Below are 22,154 nucleotides of genomic sequence, written 5' to 3'. Positions count from 1 at the left end.
CATACTGTATCTCAGCTCTTATTCCAGAAACAAGCGTGGATTCGAACCCCAAGGAAGGGCGTAAGTTGAACCAGAAGCTCGAATCCAAAGTGTCCTTTACAGACACCTGGGACACCCGCTGTGCGCGCCTCGCCAGTTCTGATGCCCGTCACGTGACAACCGCCACGCACCCAATGGCAGGGGCCACCGAGGGCATGGCTTGGTTCCCCTTAACGTGGACTGGGACCCGGACGCAACAAACCTGAAAGTTGGAGGAGCAAGTTTCCTTGACGGCGAGTTTGCCCTCAGCAGCCAGACTCCTAGAAGCGCTCTCCACGCCGGAAGTGCACTAATCCGAAGCACGTGGGGTTGCCAGGGCGCTCTTCACGTGACTGGGCGGGGCCTCGGGAACCTAGTAGCCAATGGTAGCACGAGAGGGCGGTGCTTGTGACGCTCCAGGGCCTATCCCGGAAGTGGGGCTAAGGTGGGGGCGGGAAAGGGCGGGGAGCCGGGGTGTGGAAAGTGTGGCGGCCCCGCCCCGTGTCTTGGAACTGCTGCGGCCGCCACCGCCGCAGCTGTAAGGGACCTGCTTGGGTGCTCAGGCGAAAGGCGCTGTTTCCCTGAGGAAAGGTGAAGACCTGGGGAAAAGCTGGTGGGGCTGGGGCCAGAGTGAGGCAGGGCCCGGGAAGGCGCCCGGAGCCGAGCTCTGACCGAGGGAAGGAGGAAGGATGGATTGGGGAACGGTGACGAGCGCAGGACCCGCTGGGGCTCAGGCCCTTGTGGGGCCGGGCAGAGCCGGGCCGGGCCGGGCCGGGCCGAGCCGGGGATGCCGGCAGAAGAGGGGGCGCTGGTGCGGCCGGGTTGGCGGCTGAGGGCTGGAGGGCGACGTGTGCGCCGGCTACCCGAGGGCCAGGTGCTGCTGGCCAGGTCCTCTTATCCCCCATCCTTTGCGGGGACGTGCGGCCTGGGCTGGGCTCCCCGCAGTAGGGTTCGGGGCGGCGGTAGAGGGCCGGGCGGCGCGGCGCGGGAAGGTCGCCGGCTTTTTCTTCGGCTGGGCGGTAGGAGCCGGGACCTGCTCTCCCCTGCGGGTGAGCGCCCAAGGCGGGTATCCTCCCCACCTCCAGCGAGTTCCTCTGCGACTTCCCTCCCCACTGATGGCTGGAAAAGTTTGTAGAGGCCAGTTAGAAAGTGCCTACTGGTCTTGGGTGGGTGTTCTATAAATTCAAAAATAACGGGCCTATGATGCTTGGCACCTAACCTGTCCGAAATGAGACGTTTCCCTGCCTGCATGCCCGTTATTAAAAAGCAAACACAAACTTTTTGCGTAGTTCCCACGGAAAAACTACCATCTCCCCAGCCCACCATGGCAGACGAAATTGATTTCACTACTGGAGATGCTGGGGCTTCCAGCACTTACCCTATGCAGTGCTCGGCCCTGCGCAAAAACGGCTTCGTGGTGCTCAAAGGACGACCATGCAAAATAGTGGAGATGTCAACTTCCAAAACTGGAAAGCACGGTCATGCCAAGGTAAGTGCCATTCCAGGTCAGTCTTTGGCTTCAGAGTTGGGATTTTGATTATTTGTATTCCATTAAAGATCATGAGATTTCTATGCTTAAAATTTTGTAATAAGCACCCTTTTTCCCCTTCTCACAATTAGTGGCTGATCTGTTGCTTTGAGTATTTAAAGGTAGCAGCAGTCCTTTCTTGGGCCCTTTCATTAACTGGGAACTGAAACTTTTTTGAGTCCTGGTGACCTAGAAGATCTCTTCCGTTTACAGATGAGAAAACCTGTCCTAATAGTTCTAAGAAACCTAACTTTATTTTTCTTATGTACTCTTATAATTGAATTACTGGACTATATATTACATTGGGTTCTGACATGTCATGATACTGTTTAGTTATTTACTGCATCTTAATTTTATGACCACTACTTTTTTTTTTTTAAGAAAGTAAAATTAGATGACCTTGGAAGGAGGAGAAAAAATCTGTCATAATCAGCATTGGTATTGTGCTCTTTTATATGTAATGAGTGACATACTTGGCAAAGGTTAAACAGGTTTCCTGTTCTCCTTCTCTATTAGGTTCACCTTGTTGGAATTGATATTTTCACTGGCAAAAAATATGAAGATATTTGCCCTTCTACTCACAATATGGATGTTCCAAATATTAAGAGAAATGATTATCAAGTAAGCACTAATTTCCTTTAGACTGTTGCTTGTTTATTAAAGGTGCAATACTGTACTATCATTTGTAATTTGACAAAACCCAAGAGTAGTTTTGTGGATTTTTCTAACTAATTATTAGGCACCAACCTGCTTAGAAATTAGAGAACTAGATCCTGATGTTTAACACTTGTACCTCATCCAGGATTATTACTAGTTTCCTATTTTATAACAGTCTGCATTTTAAAAAAGTTGAACACTTCTCAGTGTTCCTCAGGCCAAGTGACTGCATATTGTGGCTAAGTTGAGTGTTTAGTAAAATTACTATTCTCTCTGTTGTAAAATATTTCAAATTCAGATATCTCCGTCCTGGTCGTTTTGTTTCTTTTCACTGATCATACCTAAGACTTTGAAGAAACTACTGAAATGCGTGTTCCTACCAACCAAGTTTTTGTATTAATGAATGTGAGTCAGAACTTGATATTCTTAAATAGGAAAATAAATCGAAAGCCATAAATATAAAGGATAAAGTACACGGTCACTGAATACTGTGAAGAAGATACAAAAACTATGTAATCAATTTATTTATATTCAGTGACCATGCTTTGACCTTTTGTTAAATTATATGTGTAAACTTCAAGTTTAGTTCCAATTATACATTTGGATAAGTTATGTTTAATGGTAGCATTTTGTTGTTTGGACTATTAATGATAACCAGTTGATCTCAGGATATAGAAGCTCAGATTAATCATAACTAAAGCATTTCTTGAAAGTCTTCAATTTCTGTATAAAGCATACCAAAGATCAAACTCATGTCTGGTCATTTTACATAGTCAAAAATACAAAGTTGACACTTAGATTTGTTTTAATTCAACTTAAACTGATTTTTTCTATACCTTTTATTGTATACATTTTTAAAGAATGTTGCTATCAACTATAATTACCCAATGATTTCCTTTTACTCTTTATCCACATGCAAACATATTTTTATGTAGTTTTAATCTAGTAAACAGTTTTATATTTTCCCTTTCCTACTTATCATAAATGTTTTTTAGGTTGCATTGGAGTCCTTGTAGAAATTCGAATTGTCTTAGTATACCAGCAAGTGGTTTCAGTCAGGTAGATCTTGGTTTGTATCTAGTTCTGCCACTTTGTAGCTGGATGATCTTGGACAAGTTACACAATGTCTCTGAGTCTGTCTTCCCATCTATAAAACAGGATTAAATGAGAAAATGTATCCCATAAATACCTTATAAGTAGATATCTACCAAAAAATAGTTCTACCCCTCTTTGTCCTGTCTAAAACTTCCACTTAATCATTTCATTATTGTTGGAGCACCAAATCTAGATGTGGCCCATGGTAGGTGCTCAATAAACATTTGTTAGATGCATATGTGATTATTCAGTATGGTAAGGATAGTGCAGCAGACTTAAGCTGAGCATAGAATTTTCTTTTGCTGGTGGGGCGCGGTGGCTCACGCCTGTAATCCTAGCACTCTGGGAGGCCAAGGCAGGAGGATTGCTTGAGCTCAGGAGTTCAAGACCAGCCTGAGCAACAGCGAGACCCCATCTCTACTATAAATAGAAATTAGCCAAACAACTAAAAATAGAAAAAATTAGCCGGGCACGGTAGCGCGTGCCTGTAGTCCCAGCTACCTGGAAGGCTGAGGCAGGAGGATTGCTTGAGCCCAGGAGTTTGAGGTTGCTGTGAGCTAGGTTGATGCCACGACACTCTAGCCTAGGCAAGAGAGTGAGACTCTGTCTCAAAAAAAAAAAAAAAAGGAATTTTCTCTTGCCAAAAATGTGTTTTTCTTTTCACCCTAAAATATTAAGGCTTTGAATATTTAATATTCATTATATTCAGTAATATCCATTCAAGGCAGAATGCTTTTGCTTGTTACATGTTTCAGAAAGATGGTATCAGCAGTTCAGATAATTACTTCTATGATAAAATTAGCCACTCATTGACTGCAGCACAAGATTTAGCATAAAGGAAAAATTTGGTTTGGGTTTTATTTTGGTATATAGTAGGGTCCAGACTAGGGTAAGGTGAATGAGGTAAGGGAGGCCCTTGCCTCAGGCACAAAATTTTAAATAAAGACAAGACTAGTAATAATGCTAAGCCATATAGGAACCTAAGGCACAAGGAAAAACCAGTAAATCTGATCCTGTCTTTATTTAAAATTTTGTTTGTCATAGAATGTTTGCATTTATTGTAATTTTTTAAGATATTACATTAAAATATTTATTTGATCACTGTAAGTTTTTTGGTGTCTTCTTAAATTCTGCACCCAAGACAAATGTCTCACTTGACCTTAATTGGAGCCATTGGTATGTAGTCCATGCTACAGAGTGGACAAGAGATAATTCAAGCCAGACAGACAGAGTCCTAATCCCTGCTTTGGTACTAACTAGCTGTGTGACCTTGGTTGGCAAGTTCTTAACCTCTCTTGCCTCCATTTCTTTATGTATTATTTATTTATAAAGTGGAGATGTGAATAGTAAACTCCTCAGGGGACTATTTTGAAGCTTAATTAGTTAATACTAGAACAATGCCTGGCATAGTAAGTGAACTCATTGTTCACATTCTCTTCATTATCAAGTCAGCATAGAATACTTATTTCTGTTTATTTTTAAAAATTTGTTCTGTGTGACTTTCCACTTACATTTATTGTGCTATCGTGGTCTTCACTCACCTATCCAAGTACCTTGATTAAATTCCTACTTTTCTTATTATTTGGCTATGTATAGTCCTTTATTTGGCTGTGTATTGTCCTTTGTATTTGCTGAATTCAATATTTTGAGTGCCAATTTGGCAGTCAGCTAAAGTGAAATATGTATATCTGTTCATTTTAATAATTAAAAAGTAAATATTTGTTTAGGAAAAGAAACATATTAATATTTATAGTTTTAATTTTATGTATTTTAAAATTAGTTCAGAATGAAAGAAAAATTGTCTCCTGACTCGTCTATTCCAAGATTAGCTTGGATTAGAATTGCTGATTACCGTTAGTTCTCCCTGAAGTAGTTAACTTTGTCTGGGGCTCAGGGATGGTATAAAATACAAATATATACAGACACCTTTGGGAATCTCCAAATTCGTAAATATAGAAATGCTTATTCAGATGCCAGTACTCTGTTGAATCATATTTCTTTAGAAAGTTATGTATTGCTGTGCACTCTACCACAAGTTAAATGTCTTTTCTGCATTCACTCAAGTTTTATCTGTCATTCGAAGATCACTTTCTAGAAGGAAAATTAATTACTACAGGACACATTAAATTCATATTGTATACCTTTGGATTATTGGTGAATTGCCAAAACTATGACTATTAAACCCTAGCATATTCTTCAAATAAGTGGTCTATCTTTTGGACTTTGAGATATTGTTGCAACTTAAAACAATAATGACAAAGAAAATGATGATGCTATAAATTCCTTGAGCTTTTAAAGTCTTTTTATAATTTTTACCTGTTCTGTAGAATCCTTGTATTTCCTGATGGAAGCAGTCTTTCTTTGGGAATAGAAAACTTCTAAACCAGTGGAGCTCAGTATTGCAGGGGCAAGAGGGAAATATTTTACTACAGGATCAGTAAGGGTATTAGTGAGAAAAACCATTACCTTTGGTTCCTAGACCTGTGTATTCTACCTATGGGAAAAATAGCACCATATATTGAAATATATTGTAACCTGCAAAACAGCACGCCAGGCCAACAAAATATCATCCAGCAGGTGCCATAAATGAGTCTTCAATAGGCCAGTCCACACAGGCAAACAGTTTTGGCATGATGGACTATATGAGCCAGTCAACTCTCTGGGCATTGTCCTGTGCTTCATTATTATGCATATAAAATTACTCTTTTAGTCAGAAGTGATGCCATGTGAGATACTATGACAGGAATGAGGCATATTCTATAAAGCTAAATGGTATTTTAGCAGAAGCACTGCAGGCAGGGGAAGCAAATCCATATGTAGGGTAATAATCTGTTGCAATAAGGGTAAATTGCTACCACTTCCATGATGGAAGGAGTACAATGTTATCATGGCTAACTGTTCCCCCTGGGGAATGGTGCCATATCCAGGACTCTGTATTGGTCTCTTCCGTGAGGTTCTCAGTGGCTGTAGTCAGATCAGCCTTGGTGAGAGAAAGCCTATGTCATTGGGCCCATTGAGCAAGGATTGGGGAGGCTACAAAAAGTAGCTGAATGGCATCCACAGAGAGAATCATCTTGTCCACCTAATTATTTAGAGCCTCATCAGTAGCAGATGCCCTTTGGTGAGCATTCATATGGACACATTCTCTAGTTTTTTGGAGAGGTCCATGCATTTACCACTTTCCCAGACCTTATTGTCAGCAATTTTTGTGTCTTGTTTTTTTAGTGCCCTTAACCTTTCAGCCAAACTCTTAGCTATTGCCAATAATCAGCATAAATCCACACCTCTGGTTCTCTCTTCTTTCAGTTCTAGTGCTTGAAGTTCTTCCCAGCCCCACTATCTTTCAGGCCCACCTGTGAATGGTGTCATCATGTAATGCATAACCATCTAGAAACCATTCTGAATTTTTTTTCAGTCAACTGGTTGTAGGGAACTCCCCAAAAAGCCACCGGTATGAGTCGAGGGAGAAGTGTCAGTGTGGTAGGAGCAGGTGTTTTCTGAATCTGAGCCACTTATACAATTTGTTTGTGCCTTTAGAACCTGCTCAAGTTGATCTCATATATGCTACTTCTATTTGATGCTGGAGTACTGCTCTATATTCCCAATTGCATGGCTTAGTGGTTCAGATAACACCCCAGTTGATGATGGTGTTCTTTGCTTAGGATGTGTAATAATAATGATTAAGCATTCAGTCTCATCCAGGGACTAGCAACTGTAAGGAAGTAGTCCAGGAGTGCCGGGGGAAAAGAAGGAAGAAGTGGAAAGGAATAGGGGTATTACCAAAACAAGTCTGGTTGTTTTGAAATACATCGAGAAACAAAATTAAATTCAGAAATTAGGGCTAAGAAGGCACCTACAGTGATGACACCTTCTCCAGCCTTCTGTTGTATACCAGTATTACAAATGCAAGCAAAAAAATTTTCCCTATAATTCCTCCTTGTCAGTGTGCTTTCTTATTCTGACTACATCGTGGACAGAATCTGCAGTCACTAACTCTGCCATACCCTTCCTTTTAGATCATGCTTTGCTTCCTTAGCTCGCTGTGCCTCCTAGCATTAGTGGTTACAGTGCTCCTTCTAGAATTCTGATATTCCATGGCATTTTTCTGTTTTTTAAGTAATTTTAATTTTTTTTTAAGTAAATTTAATTTTTTAACTAATTTTATTGTGAAAATTTTCAAAGTACAGTATAATGAATCCCATGTACCCATCACTCAGCTTCAACAATTACCAATACGTAGCTTATCTTGTTTCATCTACACCCTACACCTATTTTTGCTTCCTGTTCTACCTCTTGATTATTTGGGATTTTTTTATATGTATAAATTTATGGGATACAAGTGTAATTTTATTACATGCATAAATTGCATGGTGGTGAATAGTATTCCATTATATATATATCACATTTTCTTTATGTAGTCATCCATAGATACATAGATTAATTCCATATCTTTCCTATTGTAAATAATGCTGTAATCAACATATAAGTGCAAGTTATCTTTTTGGTATATTGATTTTTGTTTATCCTCTTTTGAAAAATGTCTATTCATGTCCTTTGCCCACTTTTTAATGGAATTATTTGGTTTTTGTTGTTGTTTGAGTTCCTTGTATACGCTTAGTCCCTTTTCAGATGCTAATTCCAGACATCATATCATTTCATCTTCAAATATTTTGTTATGCATCTCTAAAAGATAAGAACTATAAAAAACAAAACACTAACACATCTAAAATAATTCCTTAATATCGTCAAATATCCCATCAGTGTCTACATTTTCTTAACTTCCTAATCGTATTTTTTTAAAAAATAAATCAGGCCTAAATAAGGTCCACACAATTCATTTGATTGGTCTATCTCTTAAATCTATTTTAATCTATAGATTCTCCTCTTTCACATGTGCACTTAGGGTGTCTCTCTATCTCTCTCTGTTTCTCTGCAATTTTTTAATGAAGAGACTAGATCATTTGTTCTGTAGACTTTCCCACAGTCTGAATTTATCTAAGTGCACTTTCTTATTTTTTAACATGTTCTCTGTCCCTTGTGTTTCCTGAAACTTGGTAGTAAGATGTGAAGGCTTGGTCAGATTCAATTTAGATTTTTATTTTCTTCTTCTTCTTTCTTTCTTTAACAGTACTATTCCATAGGTGATATTCTGTGCAACTATTAGTTAAATAATGGTTATTATTTCTTTTTGAGGTGTTATCAGCTGTGTGATCATTGCCTCAATCCATTAATTTATTAGAGACAAAATAATGATCTATCATTCCTTCATTTTTTTTCTTACCAGAATACTTCTATAAAAAGAAACTTAATCAATTTTTTTTGTTTATCTTGAGGTATAGTATGTATACTCTGTGTACATGTGTGTATATATAAATATATTTATATGAAAGGCAGTATAAATACTTGATTCCTTCCCTATAATTGCCAGAGTTTTGTTTTGTTTTGTTTTGAGGCAAGAGTCTTGCTCTGTTGCCTGGGCTAGAGTGCTGTGGCATCAGCCTAGCTCACAGCAACCTCAAACTCCTGGGCTCAAGCAATCCTTCTGCCTCAGCCTCCCAAGTAGCTGGGACTACAGCAATGCGCCACCATACCCGGCTAATTTTTTCTATATATTTTTATTTGTCTAGCTAATTTGTTTCTGCTTTTAGTAGAGATGGGGTCTCTTAAACAGTTTAGCTGTTCAGGCTGGTCTTGAACTCCTGAGCTCAAACGATCCACCCGCCTTGGCCTCCCAGAGTGCTAGGATTACAGGCGTGAGCCACCATGCCTGGCCAAATTACCTGTCTTTAAAGTGAGTTGGTTCCTAGCATCCCCTGAAGATGACAACAAAATGTTTTTTTCAGTATGATCTGAAACGTTTAAACATATTTGTGTTTAAATCAATTGTAGTTCCTATCGTTTTGACTCTCAAATTGTTTTGTCTTTGGCCAGTGGGACCCTATCAAAGTTAACTCCTGAGTTCCTTTCATGTGAGCATAATGGTCTTTGATTGTGCCTTGCTTTCTAGTATAACAGCTTGCTCCATGTTTACCTTGTACACTTCCTGCTCTGGACCTGGGATTATCCATTTTTCCAAGAAGCCATGGATTCTTTTAGTAGGAAATAAAAGATCCCACATTCTGATACCAGTATAATCTACACTGTTCAGGAGCATGGTGCACCACCGCATGCCCAGAACCTCTATTTAAAGTTTTCTGAACCTGTCCTCTGCTGTCTCCCTGCAACAACTACTCCTTCTGCCAAAAAAAAAAAAAAGAATTGTTCGAAAACATCTTAAAGGCCGGGCGTGGTGGTTCACGCCTGTAATCCTAGCACTCTGGGAGCCTGAGGTGGGAGGATTGCTTGAGCTCAGGAGTTTGAGAGCAGCCTCTACTAAACAACTGAACAAGAATGAGACCCATCTCTACTAAGAATAAAAACAATTAGCTGGACAACTAAAAATAGAAAAAAAAAATTAGCTGGGCTTGGTGGTATGCACTGCCTGTAGTCCCAGCTACTTGGGAGGCTGAGGCAGAAGGATCACTGGAGCCCAGGGGTTTGAGGTTGCAGGAAGCTGCAGTGACACCACTTCACTCTACCCAGGGCAACAGAGTGAGACTGTGTCTCAAAAAAAAAACAAACAAAAAAATCTTAACGTTATCAAATGAGTAGATTTGTTTAAAGGTGAAGGATCAGAAGGAAATATTTAGAATTGGCTGGTAACAGTCTCCTCACCATCCTCTCCTTCCAACTCTATAGTCAGAAAGGCCTTTGAGAAAAGGTGGAAAAATTTGCACAAAAATATGCCTGAGATTTGACAATGACATTATTGGTTTTTTTTTTTAAGATTGCAAATTACAAAGAGGAAAAGTATATCTTTAGAGTGGAAAGTCCTGAGAGATACCACTTTAGCCAAGTGATCAAAATTAAGCTCACTAGTAATGGAACACATTGACATAATTGCCTCCTGATATGATACTCTGAGGGCACATAGTTTGTGTAGTATTCCTTTCAAAAATCCATTACCTGAATCATGAGGAAAGAATGAAACAAACCCAAACGGAGGAACATGCTATAAAACAGTGAACGTGTCCTCTTCAAAAATGTCAATGTCATGAAAGACAAAGGGTGAAGGAACTGTTCAAATTAAGAGAGACTAAACTGACATGACAGCCAGATAAATACAACATCATGATCCTGGAGTTGGGGAGATAAGTTGCTATCAAGGACAATGTTAGGACAACTGGCAAATTTGAAGATGGACTATATATTGGATAATAGGTTATCAGTATTTCCTGATTCTGAAAAATAAACTGTGGGTATATAAGAGTGTATCCTTGTTCTTGGGGAAAACACACTGAAGTATTTATTTCTGAAAAGTCATGATCTTTGAAACTTAAATGGTTCAGTAAAAATAAGAATGTTTGTGATCTGCATTTTATATATTGCATGTATATGTAGAGAGGAAAAATGCACATGTGCTTAAATGTTAACAATGGGTAAATCTAGGTAAAGGATATGGGATTTCATTGCATTATCGCAACTTTTCTTTAGATTTTAAGATTTCCTAATAATTTAATTTAAAGGATCAAGTAATTCAATCTCATTATTTAATTTTATTTTTCTGTAACTTAGTTTTATTTCTGAAAACTTTTATTTCATATAACAATTTATTGTTTATAAATACATTGTTTGACTAGATTTTTAATATGATATTTATACATCTTTACATTTGAAATGCTTTATATTTTATCCCAAGTTAGGTTGATGACTGGCTTTGTTTCATTAATGTCATCAATAAGCTAGTGTTTGTTTTTAAAAAAGAAAAACTGTTGTTAGCAGTGAGCTGGAGACCAAAAATTTTCCATTTAACTTTGTTCATAATAAAATTATAAAATGCATTGTTTGTAACATGGAAAAATTGGAAATAACTTTTATGTTTATTAATGGGAAAATGGTTAGATCAGTTACAATATATCTATGCAGTTGTGTAGTAGTTAAATAGACTAAGGTAGGTTTTTATGTTCTGATTTGAAAAGATTTCTAAGACGTATTAAGTCAAACAGCTTACTGAAAAAATACACACAAAATTTAAAAAAAGAAAAATACTTATATCCAGTTTTTTAAAGCAACTATATTTGCATTGTGCACATCAATGCAAATGCTTCAGGATACAGTATAAAGAAGCCTAAACTGTTTAATAATGCAGAGATTAAGTGGGGCAGGGGGGGTGTAGGGAGGAGTAGATGTATACTTTCATTCTGTGCATATTTTATACTTTTGTATTTTCAGCACTTTTAGACACCAAGAATATTAATGTATTACTGTGTATTTATACAAATTAATGTGGATTACAATTTAACTATGCAGTCATTGGAGGAGTGGATATAATCTAATCAGTACAAATTATATAATTTCTTCTAATAGCTGATATGCATTCAAGATGGTTACCTTTCCCTGCTGACAGAAACTGGTGAAGTTCGTGAGGATCTTAAACTGCCAGAAGGTGAACTGGGCAAAGAAATAGAAGGAAAATACAATGCAGGTGAAGATGTACAGGTAAAGACTTACAGGAAGATTGTTTTTTTAAACCATTTAATACAATTTTGGCCTAAACTAGTTAACATAAAATACTATTAATATACATGGAATGTGGTTTAAAAATACTGTTGAAATGTTGAAAATTATCTCTGTAAGGCAGTTTTTCCATAATACTCTTAGAGACCCATTACCAAAGAAGTATTGACGTTCATTTTTTGCTACATAAACACTGTCAACCCCAAATTTGTTTTGAGGCTCTTCATCTGAACTATCCTTAAGGATAAGAAATGATGGTATAACGGAATATTAAAGAGTGAGGGAGATTTACTCTGTTACAACTTTCCGAAGTGTAATATCTAGTAAGTGTTGAAACATTTATAGCTCTTATTCTTCCTATTTCCTGGAAATTGTTTTACAAACCACAGTTTGAAAAATTCTACTTCAGAAAACTGTAAAGAAAGTTGATTATTTATGTTGGAATACTCTTTCTAAATTCAGTATGTACAGAATATCCACAAATATAAAAATATATGTGAACTAAATATATCTTCTATATGTATTACCTTCTGAATAACTTTTTGCCTACATTTTTTCCTTCTAGGTATCTGTCATGTGTGCAATGAGTGAAGAATATGCTGTAGCCATAAAACCCTGCAAATAAATGGGAATATCAGGCATGAACAAACTATTTAGGTCTGGATCAACTGCAGATCTAAAGTTTGATTCTAAGTTGTCACCAAAGCTATGGCCTTCATAAGCAACCTCATTTCTTTTTGTAATTGTTTTGAAGTTGTGCTGGATTAGTTTTGCAGGCAATTGATAATTTTAAAAAATTGTCAAGATGTGTAATTCTTTTATTTTTTAGTTTTGTAGGTGTTTTTCCTGTAACGTTCCTGTGGTTTTCAGTCTGTGAGTCTAAGAAACAGATAAGATAGCTTCAGCAGATGTGATTTGTCTGAGCAAATCATTCCTGCATTTTAGTTAAATTACAAATAAACCAGGGTTTTAAATCAAACAATGTAGCATATAACGGTATTGAAGTTGAATTGCTCTACATTAATTTCAGATTTAATATCACAAAATATATAGATTATGGATTGGAATTGTCACAGCTCAGCTTGTGTGTGGCAAACACAAATCCTTAAACAAAAATCATGCTATCAAAAAGTGTAGTTATCTTGTTGGCCATGTGCAACCACATATATTATCTTGGTCATACTATTCTTTGCCAAATTGTTGGCAGACTTAATATAACCTCCTGTGGTTTTAGTATCTTTTTGTGGTTAACAAAGGGATATTGAACTGTTGGGTGAAAGTGAGCAAGTCAGATTTTAAAGAATATACAAAAGGCAATAGCAAAGAGGGTTGGTTAAAGCCATAAGTTTTTATTTGAGGCCTTTGTAGTCAGCATAAAAATGAAAAGTGGCTTTTTAGTTGTGTTTTGGCTTTGAAGTTTTGCCTCCCACCTCCACCCACTGACATTTAAAGGAATGACTTGCTTTACTGGATACTACACAGTACTTTTTTCCCAGCCATGTTGGTATTTATCAGTAAATACTCCTTTCCAACCATTTTTAAGTACATTTTTTTTTACCTTAAACTATTTGTTAGACAAAAACTGGGAATTCTTACCTTTAATTGATTTGGAATGTTTGTTAAATTTATCTATATTTTTTCTAAAATGAAATGAAAGTGAATCATGGAAGAAATGTTACTTTATATATTGTTATTTAACTTATTTTAAAGTATATGTATTTTTGATTATCATGTGACTTTATTCAGTTACTGGTGTGAAATATAACTAGGAAAGAATTCTATTAATATAAGCTGAATTATTTTAAAAGTTATTTTAGGTGATACCACTGTATTTCTATTTAATCTTTTGAGTCATTTGTATATTAATATTTCCAGAATTTTAGACACTGGTACGGGGTTCGTGAGGATCTTTGACTCAGTAACAATCATGATATTGGAATGAGGCTTAGAACAAAATCACTCTCTCAGTAATACCTTGATTCTCTAACACTGGTTCTGAGACCTCTTCCTTCATTCCTTGACCTCTAAAAGGCCTTTGGTTCCTATAACCTAGAGGAAAACATATATGATGATGTAACTGATCTAATAAGTCACTGGAAATAGCATTAGGAACAGAAGATCCCAAAGTTTTAGTTGTTTAATTTCTGCAGACTTTTAAATCTTACCTTGGCATCAGAAAACTCATTTGGAGAAGCAGCAAAACACTTTGAGAGAAATGCAAAGAGGAAAATTCTAAAGCACAAGAAATACTGAGGTTGTAGTTAATTGTTTTTAGTATAACATTTTAGCTTTTGCCCATCTAAAGCACAATTAGGAATTAGGCTAAATTCTTTCCTGTATGCTATTTAAGAATCTGCTACATAATGCTCTAGTTTTTTTAGTACTCTGTAATGCATATCTTACTTGCTGCTGGTTGGCATTGTTACCCACAGGAATTCCAGAAAATTATTAATCTGTGCTACTTGCTGCTCATTCGTATGGCCCCTGCTAACCATACTAGTGTTCTGACAGTATTAACTCCAGATTAGCATGCCTTGTTTTTCCTAACTTGTCAAACTTCACATAAATATATTTTCAATTGTGACGTAAGGGTATACAAATTATAATAATGCATCTCTGTCTTCAAACTTTCAATGGTAAAAGCTATTTGTGCATAAATATGTCATTTTCAGTATTATATGAAGTGTAAATATTCTTCTGACATATAAGTATAGATTTTAAAGATATAGGACTGTTTATTTTCACATAATTCAATAGATGTTTCTCTAGAGCAAAATATTTCATTTGGTAAAGCTTTATAAATTATATTAAAAGGAAGCAGGGAACATATTTTTTAACATGGAACAGAAGTGACTTCATTCTTTTTAGACATCAGAGAAATGTTAAAAGTTGATTCCTAGTATTTCTTGTACTTTTTTGTAGCAAGTGTTAAATATCGCAAGTTACATGTATAGAATGTGGACTGTAATGTTGATAAATTATACAGTGATATGCCATTTTTGTCTGTACACATTTCACCAATTTATGTTCAACAGGTTGAATATTTGTTTCTTGCTAGAACAACATATTTTATTTCTACTGTAAAGACTTTGTTATACCTTATTTACTACAAAGTTGTATACCCTCTAACATAGATCACATCATTGCTACTTAGCATTTGCATCATAAACATAATTATGATGTTTTTCTTTCATAGTCCCCTCCAAGGGCTGTCAGTCACTTGAAGAAATTGTTGCTAACCAAGCTCTTGACTGTGTTCCCTATGATACAAGCCCCTGTACCAATGCTTTATATTAATTACCAAAATTCTCCTACAGTCAGAGCATGATATTTTTAACAGGAGATGCTACATTAAAATGTTTAGGCTATAAAATTTGGGTACACAATTTTTCATTACAACACAATGTGAGTGTGTGCATGTACACACATTAGCTTTGTATGTTTGTTCTTTTTCCAAAGTCCATTCAACTCTTTAAAGTACTGTAGTCTGGTAGTGCCTCAAATGTTGGTAACTGGTTTTGTTTTTATTAATTTACAACTTTTTCAGAACTTGTTTTTGTACTTTAAGGTTTCTCAATTAGATTATTTCTAGTTGAGCTGTAATTTGAATGCATTATTCTCAGGACTTTTGTGCTAAGAGCTGGAATTTTATTATTTTAAAGCTAACTGCCTGAAAGCATATTGCAAAACTTTCCCAAATTGTAATACCATGATACATACATCTAAAAAATTCTTAATATCAACATATTTAAACTACATACCAAGTATTCAAGAAAACAATGGAAGTATTAGTAGCATTTATACTAGAATCTTACCATATTTTTTCTTTTAAGAATAGAATTTGGTAGTCTCATCTTGGACCCCTATTCTTACAATATATTTGAAAAGCATTCCTTTGGCATGGACCCCAAAGATAGTTTTAGAGCCAGACATTGATATAGTAGTTCTCCAAACATATTTAGGGACAGCAGATTGAAAATTCATAATGCTCTTCTGTGTACAAATATTTATATATTGAATTCTATAATATGAACTAGGAACACATTTACTATGATAAAATATGTCCCCTAAGCAGTATAAGAGCAAAAATAGAAGCATATTCCCATAAACGATATATTGTACTGATCAACAGTTTTAATTTTCTAATAAAATTTAGGCATAATATTTCATAGTTTTCAAGCTTTTTTCTGCTAGCATTCAGACAAATAATAAGCAACAAAGATTTAAGAAAAATTTATAGTAGAAAAATCTTCAAGTTGAGAAAATCCAATCTGTTAACTTTATTGAATTTTTTCTCTCTGAATTGGGCATATAGCATCATTATTTGATTTTATCAGGGAACATTTGGATTTAGCTTACGGAACACAGATGTTCTATGGGAACATGGCTTGAAGTCAATATATAATTTAATGTTTTTCCACTAAATAAACATTTGAACACCAACATAACTACCAAGTGAGGTCAAGTGCCTGAAAAGTGCTGTATACATCTAATAAGCATGTTTTTCTTTATGTGAAAGATGCATCTTACAGCAGCCATACCAGGCTTTCACCTGCTGGAAACATACTTGTTGTCAAACTTTGCCATCCACCACTATTCCCCTCCTTTAAACAGGTAGAGATCTATTTTACAATCAAAAAGTTTCTTTTATTTATATGAAGTCCCTAAAATTATTTCTTGGTATTGGCAGACTTAGGTGTATCTTAGTTCTAGATTGTACTTTTTACAAACTCTGGACACTAAACTATATTCAACAATGACCAAACAGCTTGTCATAAGTTATAGTTGTGAACTTTCTTGAGAGGAATTCTTTATTGTGGTTAATATCTACTATAAATAAGCACTCTTGTGCTTGTTACAAAGTATGATGCAAATTACTAGTTCTGTACTGGTATAATGAAAATACCTAGTTTTATTATGTACTTTTTCCCTCCTCCCAAAAAAGGAAATATTTGCAATGGTATTGTCTAATCCAGTGGCACTTTATTAGTAATACATTTTATTTGTCTTAGGTGTAGGAGAATTCTTGCTTTTACCTGCAGAGACTCAAATGTTTTAGCTAAAACTTACAAATTTTAAGATATGTATTAATAGTATGGATATTATAATTGTGCATTTTACATTTCAAACATGGATAAAGTTCAAATGTTAAGTCCTTGGCTATACTAAAAAACCTTTAAAATGTAGATGAACTTATCAATTATGACTTTTTGTTACATTAAAATATTTGTCTGTTAACTTCATCAGTTATATTAAATAAAAATAAAGTTAATTTAACAGCTTGTACAATTCTTGTTTATTTACATTCTTAAAAACATTTTCATAGTAGAGAATTGTATGAGTTAATGTGTATATTGCTTTAAAAAGAAAATCTAACTTATATTTTATTAAGTTTTTTTAATGCTAGGTCCTTAGTACCCTAGCATTATGACTGGGAATGTTAATTTCTAAATTTTAGTTCCAGGTTTAGGTATAATTTTGTTTTTATTTTTAAATGTTTAATAGTTTATAAAACTATTAAAATAGTTTCTTGGTTCAAAATTCAACATGTAAAAAACATGTAAAAACGTCTTCCCATCTTCATCCCTTTCCTATGCATCCTTCCAGAAATATTTAATACAAGAGAGGTTAATGCTCCTTGCCTCACCCCTTACTTTCCAGGGTCTGAGGTTTTTCCTTTCCGACCAGCTGGATTTGCTGCTCTCTTTCCACAAGGACATGAGTGGTATGATAATTCCCTGAAGCAAACTCTTCACGCTTTTTCCAAACCTCACCACCATTTCTAATCCACATCAGCTGGACAAATTTTTCCCTAGGTGGCTCAGCGGCTTCTTCCTTTAATACACTGTACCTTTCTAGAACATCTCTCTCGCTCCCTGACATGTGAGCCGTGCCTCGTATCTATGATCAATACCATTAATATCTATAATCTTCCAGATCCAGAAAGCAGAGTTGGGCAGTAAAAGAAGCACCAGATTAGTCTTCCAACCCACATCCCCACTCTCTTTTGCCACTTTAAAAATACAGTAGCCCAGTTTCCTAGAGGTAGGCATGAGAAGGAAAAAGAGTGAAAAGGGCTAATTGTTTTGTGTCTCTTACAGCCTGTCACGGTCTCTTCCCCCTCTCCCCCCATAATTAAACATTTTAACAAATAGAATGTCTTTTTGTGGGACTGCCACATAGAACCCATACTGCCTGTCTAAAGTGTGCACTCCACTGGGAACTTAAAAGATCTATTTCCCACAAACATTCAGCAGTATCAGTTACAACCACTGGGTGTATATTGACTCAAAAGGACCCATTTCCAAGGTTATATCAATCCATTGTCCAATTTGAGTTATTTCTGAATCCAGTCAAATTGGCCACACCCATAGACAATGACTTGTGTTCCAATGTCCAGGAATGTCAAAAAAGCGTGGCTTGGCAAACTGAGTTACCATCAGATCCCTGACACACAGATTCTAAGGGAGAATGAAGGTTCATCCACCTAACACTCATAGTGTGACTGCCTTTTTTGTTTTCTATTATGTGTATGAATTTCACTTAAGTTGTGGGTGTCACTGTATTTCATTTTACTTGCTGTACAATGAAGTAAATCTTTTGGATGTATATCAAAAGCTAACATCATGGTGTTAGAGAATATACCTTTCTTTCAAAGGCATATGGAACTTTCACAGAAAAAGGTATTTCAAGCACAAAGAAAACAGTACTAGTTTCTATAAAGTAGACATATTAAAAACACTCTGTGATACCAATCCCAAGTTAAATTAAAAACAAAACTGGGAAATAAAAGGGCCCTTCTAAATTTAAAAACATGTACAGTGTACATTGGAAGGGGAAATACAAACAAAAATTAAAGAATTCCTGGAAGATGATAACGAAAACATCATCAGAATCTACATAAAGTAGTATCTGAGGAAAAGTCATAGCCCTAACATCTATATCAACATCATTGAAAGAATGAACATAAATGAATCAAATTCCCAAATCAAACAGAAAAATAACAAATCAAAAGGATGCACAACGGAGGAAATGACAACAATAAAAGCAGAAATAAACGGGTACAATGCACACTAACTGGGTGAAGGGCACACTGATAACTTTGACTCAAACTGTACAAAAGCAAATTATGTTACCAAAATGTGTGTACTCCCGTAATATTCTGAAATAAAAATCACTCAATAGCAGAGATCAATGAAGTGAATAAGAAAAATAGCAAATTAAATAAATAGATTAAAATTCTGGTTCTTTGAAAAATTAACAAAATAGACCAATCATTAGCTAATTTATTTCAGGAATATGAAGAAAACACAAGTATAAAAAATGAGAAATGACGAGGAGGAATAACTAATAATGCAGAGGAAATAAAATAGGAAACTCTTTGCAAACCTCTATGCAAATAAATTTGAAAACCTAGATGATACAGTTAAAAAAAAAAACAACTTTCCATAAAGTACTGTAAAAAAGAAAGAAAAACAAAAAACTTAGGTTTTCCTAAGTACACATTGAGAGAAAAGATGCACTGATGCAAGAGAAATCTTTTTTTTTTTGAGACAGAGTCTCACTCTATTGCTGGGGCTAGAGTGCCGTGGTGTCTTCATAGCTCACAGCAACCTCAAACTCCTGGGCTCAAGCGATCCTCCTGCCTCAGCCTCCTGGGTAGCTGGGACTACAAGCATGCACCACCACCCTGGCTAATTTTTTCTATGTATTTTCAGCTGTTCAAGGAATTCCCATCTATTTTTAGTAGAGACGGAGTCTCGCTCTTGCTCAGGCTGGTCTCGAACTCCTGAGCTCAAACGATCCACCCACCTCTGCCTCCCAGAGTGCTAGGATTACAGGCGTGAGCCACCGCGCCCGGCCTCCTATGTATTTTTAAATTTTTTAAATTATTTTTTATTTCAAAATATTAAAAGGGTACAAATGTTTTAGATTACATGGATCACTGTTGTAATGCTTGAGTCCTGGCTATAGGTGTGCCCATCACCCAAATAGTGTTCATTGTACCCAGTAGGTAGGTTTTTGCTCCTTCCCTCCTCCCCACTCCCCCCTCATTGATTTCCACTGAGTTTTACTTCCCTCTGTGCACATGTGTGGTCATCAGTTAGTTACAATTTAATAGTGAGTACATGTGGTGTTTATTTTTCCATTTTTGAGATACTTCAATTAGGAGAATAATCTCCAGTTCCATCCAGATTGTTGCAAAAGGTATTAATTCATCTCATACTCATACTGTGAGTAGTACTCCACAGTATACATATACCACATTTTATTAATCCACTCATGAATTGAAGGGCACGTGGATTGATGCCACATCTTTGCACTTGTGAGTTGTGCTGCAATAAATATTCAAGTGCAGTTATCTTTTTGATGAAAAGTCTTCTTTTCCTTGGGGTAGATACCCTATAGCGGGAATGCTGGATCGAATGGTAAGTCTACTTTTAGTTCTTTGAGGAATTTCCTTACTGTTTTCCACAGAGGTTGTACTAATTTGCAGTCCCACTAACAGTGTATAGGCGTTCCTTTCTCTTTGCATCCACACCAGCATCTATTGTTTTGTACTTTTTGATGTTGTCTAATCAAATTAGTAAAGAAAGGGCAAGCAGCAGTAACTTAAGTTCCTATTTCCCCTGCCTGGTCCTCTTAACTTTCATTAATGAGTATCTAACAAAGAACCATACATAGATTTGAGATTTTAATAGCAATATTCTTTACTAGTAATAGGTTTGTCCTCAGTGTCTCATTGTCATTTGCACAGAAGGCTGCAGGCCATCCTTTGCTAAAACTATGCCGTTTGTTCCCATAAGACCGCACTGCAGTGTCATTTGAGTGTTTTTCCAGAGATGAGTAGTGCAATGCCTTGTGATGCTCAACATGCTTCACTGTGTAGCACATGGCACAGAAAGAAATGGAATAGTATGTTTGTTACGCATACAAATTTTTTTTACAATGCTTAAATGGTGATAACTTTGATGACTGGGAGTTTGGGTAAAGAGAAATTTATAGATTCCTTTTTTTAAAACAAGCTTCTAGCAAATAGGATGGGTTTTAATAATGAATAAGTATATTTCAGAGGTGCAGACATTGTCTGCTTTCTTTGTTACAGTGTGATCCTTTGTGCTGTTAATAGAGCTGAGGTCTTCTGAAAGAGAACACTATAGAATAAGGTGCACTATCTGCTCCTGTAAGAAACCTTTTGTGATGCATAAACCCAGGACATACAGAGCTGCAAGAAGAGCAGATGTATAATATACAAATGAATCATAACAGATAATTCTATTCGGAGTCCTCTTTGCTGAAATATCATAGCAGTTTTTCACAGTTCAAAAAATACATATTGATACTTACATGGACAAATGTTTATTGGATTATTTACAAACATTCATAAGCATAGCTATAATATTTCCAGGACAAAATACTTGTGTTCATTTAAAGATTTTATGTTGACCACAATATTTATGTTTTAGTAGGTGTACATTTACATATTTTCAATTTAAAAAATAATGAGGGTTGTAAGAATAGTCTTTTCTCCACTATTCTGAAGTACCATTTTGCCATAAATGGCAAACACACACATTTGTGTGTATTTATATGCTCTCCAGTCTATTCCATTTGTCTATATTCATAACCTTAAAATAATATTGTACTTTCTTAATTATAATATCTTTAAAATAAATCTTAATCCAGTAGAGAAAGTTCTTCTATCTTATTTTTCTTTCTTAAAATATAATCTTGCTATTCTGGTACCTTTGTGCTTCCATACAAATTTTCAAATTGGTTTGTGTGAGACAGAGAGGGTGGGAGAGAGAGACAGAAGAGAGAGAGAACATCTGTTAAGCTATTGTTTGAGATCATGCTGAATCTATAATTTAGTTCTGAGAGAGTTGACATCTTTATTTTATTGGGTCTTCCAATTCCTAAACACTGAATGTCCTTCTATTTATTTGGTCTTCTTTAATTTTTCTCAATTATATTTTATAGTTCTGCATAGTGGTCTTGTACATCTTTTGTTATTTTTTCCTTAGGTATTTTATAATTTTATGGTATTAAAAATGGTATCAAATGGTCTTCAAATTCCATTTTCTAATTTATTGTGGTTTATAGATATGCAATTTATTTTTGTATATGAACTTTGTATCCAGCAATCTTGATATGTTCACATAATAATTCTAATAATTTATCTATAGGTTATTTTGAATTTTGTACACATCCAATTATATCAAGTACAAATAATGACATTATTGCTCAACTTGCTGCATGACAGATTGCTGGATATGGTTTTCTAGTAATTTATCTGTGA

The 22,154-nt window shown here is 35.8% G+C and overlaps 1 protein-coding gene across 1 annotated transcript; it reads left to right on the top strand.

The window, feature by feature from the left end:
- Nucleotides 1–553: 553 nt before the first annotated feature.
- EIF5A2 (eukaryotic translation initiation factor 5A2) lies at nt 554–13,371 on the top strand. The gene is made up of 5 exons (XM_012640191.1): nt 554–609; nt 1,308–1,507; nt 2,063–2,167; nt 11,705–11,836; nt 12,420–13,371. Exons 2-5 carry the CDS (start codon nt 1,343–1,345, stop codon nt 12,477–12,479), a joined length of 462 nt encoding a protein of 153 aa, XP_012495645.1. The 5' UTR covers nt 554–609; nt 1,308–1,342; the 3' UTR covers nt 12,480–13,371.
- Nucleotides 13,372–22,154: the final 8,783 nt, after the last annotated feature.

Source organism: Propithecus coquereli, unplaced genomic scaffold, assembly GCF_000956105.1.
Source record: "Propithecus coquereli isolate 6110/MARCELLA unplaced genomic scaffold, Pcoq_1.0 Scaffold15, whole genome shotgun sequence".
In the NCBI taxonomy this organism is placed as follows: Eukaryota; Metazoa; Chordata; class Mammalia; order Primates; family Indriidae; genus Propithecus; species Propithecus coquereli.
This window is presented reverse-complemented; position numbering and strand designations above follow the sequence as displayed.